The sequence below is a fragment of the Branchiostoma lanceolatum genome, chromosome 6 (genome assembly GCF_035083965.1).
Source record: "Branchiostoma lanceolatum isolate klBraLanc5 chromosome 6, klBraLanc5.hap2, whole genome shotgun sequence".
NCBI lineage: Eukaryota > Metazoa > Chordata > Leptocardii > Amphioxiformes > Branchiostomatidae > Branchiostoma > Branchiostoma lanceolatum.
The window spans coordinates 22,086,556-22,092,191 of NC_089727.1; the positions used below are offsets into that span (position 1 = coordinate 22,086,556).

Genomic DNA, 5,636 nt, shown 5'->3' on the forward strand with positions numbered 1-5,636 from the left:
CGGTAGCGTGGAAATGGCTACCGCCGCAGTGCCGTGCACAAACCTCAGCGTACCGTCCTAGTGACGTTTCAGTGCCGTACCAGTGCCGGTCCACACCGCCGGCGTGCCGGTTGAAATGGCGATTTTTTTCAAATTTTGAAAAAAAACGCAAGTGGCAAAGTGCCGCGCGCTCGCCGGGAGCTTACCGGGAGCTCACCGCGCGTGCTATTGTGTAAAAAGTGATATGTCAGTTTCAAGGTTATACGTATATTCTATAACATGTTACCTTTGTTGCACCAAGTGTCATGAGTGAAAATCCTTTTATCATTTGAAATCAGTTTTTGCTGCATTTTTTATTGATTTTGCATTGTATTTTGATCCATTAACAGCTAGCACTGCGATTTCTGATTAATTGAAATCACTACCATCAAAATACAATCGGCCCATTTCCCTAGCTATTGATCTGTTTAAGAGTTTGGTTAAACCTATTTTACTACATTGTAGTCAGGTTGATGATTGTAGCTGTAGATCTCAGTACAGTGATAAACTGAACTTGATATACCAGTCAGGCACTGTATCGCAAATTCTACTCAATTTTTCGCCGTAAGGGGTGAATTGGAGGAATTCCTATTGATCGTTGATAGTCAAACATAGTTGATTAGATACTCTCGCTAAGATTAAATAATTTACCTACTAACAGGATGATTTAAAAAACATACGACACTTCATCATTCGAAGAAGAAAATGACTGTCAATACCAACCGTTTTGGATATACATGTAAAGAAAGTGTGAAACTGACGTTTCTCCCTGGCTGGAGGGAACCACTTACAAATATCAGTTAACTCCACACATTTTATAAAATCAAAAATCACTTTGGCAGGGAAGACTTTATCACATCAATTCATAATAAACCGTTTGTAAGAAGTGACTACACTGAGAATCAGCGCACGTTGTCTAGAAGTTGAAAAGGATCGACACCATAACACACCAGGCACTCGCAGATTGTGTCCCACATGTAACGAAAACATTGAAGACAAATTGCAATTTGTGATGGCCATGGCCTGTCCCACTTGTGGCAAAGAGAGAGATGCGCTGCAAAGTATTACTACTAAGACTTACTTCACCATATCTGGTACACAGAACGATGCATTGTTGTCATGTTCAACTCTTATACCACCTACACAGGTCAATTTCATTATACTTCATCCTAAAAGCGAGGGAAAAAATAATCCACACATGGCTTTTTTGTAATTCATACACTGTTATCGATAATATTTTGTACTTATAGTAGGATAGGTTAGCCTTGCAGTATTGTTGATTTAGTGCCATATATTGTACCATATACGATTGTCGCAAACGCAAATGCGCCGCATGTCAGTGAGAGTGCAAATGAAAATTGGTGAAAGAAACGCGACGGTGCCGTAAAAATCTGCCGTGGCAGTGCCGCCGCAGTGCCGGAGCCCAATGAGAGGGGGCCTTAAGGCTGCACCAAGTAATTTTTATGGATGACGTCCGCGCGCGCATTGATTTTGGTCTGTTCCAATAAAAAAAACAAGAACATGTAGGTTCGGTCGCTAAATATGTGAGCATAAAAGTGAAAAAGGGCTGCAAAGTTGTTGTTGATTGGTACGCTCTCGATGTCGGTCAGGGAGAGCTGACGTTCGCGCAACTGTACGAGAGACTTGTAGCGGCGAGTGAGTTTCGGCCGTACAATTTTAAGCAAGTCTTGTCAAGATCAGCTTCAGTGCATTTCTTCTGCAATGACGAGAAGATCGGGAGAGGCATTGAAGTTTACTCCGCCTGCAGATGGGGCAGGCAACCAATCAGTTCGGGTGTTTCACCCGAATGAAGGTCGACAAGACAGCTGCCTGACAACTGAAGCTCCTAGGCCCAAGGATTTCATATACATAAAACCTCCTTGCCAGGCCCAAGTCTGTTTTTGAAGTATTAAAAGTTCCGTTCTTTAGTCTGTTTTGGATCAAGTACCATGTACGAAAAAAATATCATCTGGGAAGGGGGAGTGTAAGATGAATACATTCATGTATTCTGCATGGATAATGATCATTTATTCGTTTCTGATTATTTGTACTTGTTGGGGAGATATGTTGTTTTTTTCAATCATTTTTATCCATATTTGGCTCTTGAATAATTGTTATTGTTCATTAGGATTTCTAAAGCAGTGGGTAGAAATGTAGTAATGCATGCGAAGAATTAATCAGCAACTAATTTTGCCTTTTTAATATACTATGTTTCTGCAGGCCTGCAAAATCAATGGGATATGGAAAGAAACAGGACAGGGCAACAACTGCTGTTCAACTTCAACTGATTTATTCAAATTATTTCTGTTTTTATGATGAATAAAAGAATTGTTAGTTGTTACACTGTGTTCTCTCATTCAATTTGCGTCCTAACATGTGTCGTCGACTATTATATTTAAAATCTAGGCATGTTGTTTTTTTCAGCCCTTATTGTTTTTTTTTCGCGCTCTCGCATTAGATTTGGGGTCTCCAAAGGACGTCATCCATGAAAATTACTTGGTGCAGTCTAATCTGCGCGTATCATCTATAAATGTTCACACTGTCTGCTTGGAGCCTTGTGTTGTCCATGTCATTTGAAGCGACATGAATGATGGAAGATAACTAGCTCTGTCGTGGTGTCAGGGAATGAGTTAACGTTTTCAGTATGCTAATTGGTACAAACAGAAGACTGGCAAGCTGCAGCATTCCAAACTTGGCTGTTAACGGCGTCAACCTAAAAACATGCGACAAATACACGTACCTTGGTATAGTTATCGATCGTCAACTCAAGTGGAAAGACCAGGCAAAGGCTGTACTAGGAAAACTGCGGCGGTCATTATTCATGATGAAACACTTAAACCCTTTCATCTCAACCTCAGCACTCTGTACCCTGTATAATGCCATCTTCCTACCACACATCACATACGCTTGCACAGCATGGGAAGCTGCCCCCGACCAGGATCTGCAGGAAATTCAAAGTATGCAGAATCGGGCTGGAAAACTGATACTAAAGGCCCCACACAGGACACCATCAACCGAAGTGCTCTCTCTGCTGAGCTGGAAAGACATCAAAGCAACACTCCAGTACTACAATGCCGTACAAACCTACAAAGCCCTAAACAACAAACTGCCACCCTACATGCGCCAGATGTTTGTGTACTGCAGAGACCAGAGTACTCGTACAACCAGACAAAGCACAAGCAGTCAGCTGGTTGTCCCCAAACCCAAGCGAGAGATCTTCAGAAAATCGGTAGCCTACCGTGGACCAAATGTCTGGAACAGCCTACCGCCAGACACACGTACGGCTCCGAATCTGACTTCCTTTAAGAGACTCTTGAAGTAACGGAAATGAACTAAACGAACGGACACGGACCTTGAACCAGCTTTCGCCCTACTTTATGTTGTATGTTGTAGAAATTGTATATTGCTGTACCATAAACATGTAATGATTTATGTTGATAGAGTTATATAGGACTCAAATGACTGTGTATCTCTGTTATATTGTATCTGACCCTTACCTCTTCCCTCATGACCTCAATGAAAAGCGGCCTGCGTGCCGATTTGAGCTTATCATGAATAAACAAAGGTTCAAACAAGCTTTCCTTAATGTGCTGGACTTAACGATGGCTGAACTTTTGTGATTGAACATTCTGTTTGTGTCAACGTCATTCCAAAAAGAGTCGGCAAAGATTCTGATCTGTCTCTTCTCCATCCGGGCTGGTGTGCTGGGGGTTGCCGTAGCCTGGAGACGGGGGGCTGCCGGGGCCTGGATACGGGGGGCTGCCGGGGCCTGGAGACTGGGGACTGCCGGGGCCTGGAGACGGGGGGCTGCCGGGGCCTGGAGACTGGGGACTGCCGGGGCCTGGAGACTGGGGGCTGCCGGGGCCTGGAGACCGGGGGCTGCCGGGGCCTGGATACGGGGGGCTGCCGGGGCCTGGAGACGGGGGGTTGCCGGGGCCTGGAGACGGGGGGTTGCCGGGGCCTGGAGACGGGGGGCTGCCGGGGCCTGGAGACCGGGGGCTGCCGGGGCCTGGAGACGGGGGACTGCCGGGGCCTGGAGACGGGGGGCTGCCGGGGCCTGGAGACTGGGGGGTGCCGGGGCCTGGAGACCGGGGGCTGCCGGGGCCTGGAGACGGGGGGCTGCCGTGGCCTGGAGACCGGGGGCTGCCGGGGCCTGTGTGCTAAGGTCAGCCGGAACTTGAGTTGGAAGGACTGTCAGGTCCTGTGTACGGGGGACTGCTGGTACCCGTGTGTCGGGGGCTGCCAAAGCCTTTATGCCCGGGGCTACCGGGGCCCGTGTACCGGGGGCTACAGGGCCCTTAGGCGCCTGAGTGCTCGGGGCTGTCGAAGCTTGAGTACCGGTGTCTAACGCTGCTGGTGTTTGAGTGCCGCCAGGAGCTGTGGATAACTGGGTGCCGATGTTTCCGGGATTTTCATGGTTGTTTACGATCTTCGAATATAAGCGTTGAAGTCTACGCTCGTCACTCCGAGGAAAAAATTCGCATTTGGAGAAAAGTTTGTCAGACAGATCTTCAGAGAATTCACGCTGATGTTGAAGTTCGTTCTTCAAATCCTCGATTTGTTTGGCCTGTTTCTCAATCTTCTTTGTCTTATTTTGAACGTTAGCTTGCAGATCGGCGACTTGCTTCCCTTGTTTATCCATCGCTACTTTGTTGTTGAAAACAAGTGTTCATTGAATTCGTCTACTAGAGTAGTGTATAGAACCTCGCCATTAGCATCAGAGTTCTTCGCCTGGGGGGGGGGGAGTTGTCGTTTAGTAGAGCGCGCCGCGGCGATCGGTTTGTTTGTTGGGACTTATCTTCTCTATTTTAATAGGTGGCGCTTCTAGGGGCTTGCCGCTCGAAACTGATGCTCTGTTAGTTAGATGTGTTTTTAAGTATTTCATCCGGACTAGTGGTCTAGAAATGATGTATTTTATGTATGAATGACTACTGATGCCAGTGCGGACTTCCCCTTTCTCAAGTGTTAGCACCATAACGTCTGGAACTTGGTGTTTTCCGAGGTTGTCAGATCAAGACGAGCAATGGCGTCCATGCCGCGAGCTGTGCTCCACTATACTGTGGATTATTTGCGTGCCTTGAAACGGACACCTTTTCCGGCTGGCCCGGAGCTTAAGGAGCACTTTCTGAACCTCGGAATCTGGAGACGTCGGAGTAGAGCAAGAGGAACAAAGGCTGGACAACATGTTATCCGTAAGGTTTCTTCACTTGTTGGGAACAGACCATTGTCATGTAAATCTGTGCAAGCCAAGCATGAAGTAAACCGGTTACCACCTCACAGATGTAAAGTAGCTGGGGAATTCCAACCGTTGTCGGAAGTTGATGTGATCGCAACGTTGCAGCTGCCAAGTGCTGAGGAATGCCATGATGTAAGATACCCTGTCCTGACTCGAATTCCTCTAAACAAAAGCCATGTCTTCCCGGATTTCTGCTCACAAACGTTCGCGCTCTTCGTCACAAGACTGATGAGCTTCACACTGTGTCCAGTATGAATAATGCCGGCATCATTGCAGTCACGGAAACATGGCTGAACGAAGATATTCCTGACTCGGTAATTGCATTACCAGGATACGACGTTCACCGAAGGGACCGTGCAGCACGTAGAGGTGGCGGGGTGGC

The 5,636-nt window shown here is 46.8% G+C and overlaps 1 protein-coding gene across 1 annotated transcript; it reads right to left on the bottom strand.

Annotated features, from left to right (window-relative positions):
- Positions 1–2,107: 2,107 nt before the first annotated feature.
- LOC136437043 (coiled-coil domain-containing protein 8 homolog) lies at positions 2,108–4,765 on the bottom strand. The gene has a single exon (XM_066431488.1). It carries the CDS (start codon positions 4,658–4,660, stop codon positions 3,524–3,526), a length of 1,137 nt encoding a protein of 378 aa, XP_066287585.1. The 5' UTR covers positions 4,661–4,765; the 3' UTR covers positions 2,108–3,523.
- Positions 4,766–5,636: the final 871 nt, after the last annotated feature.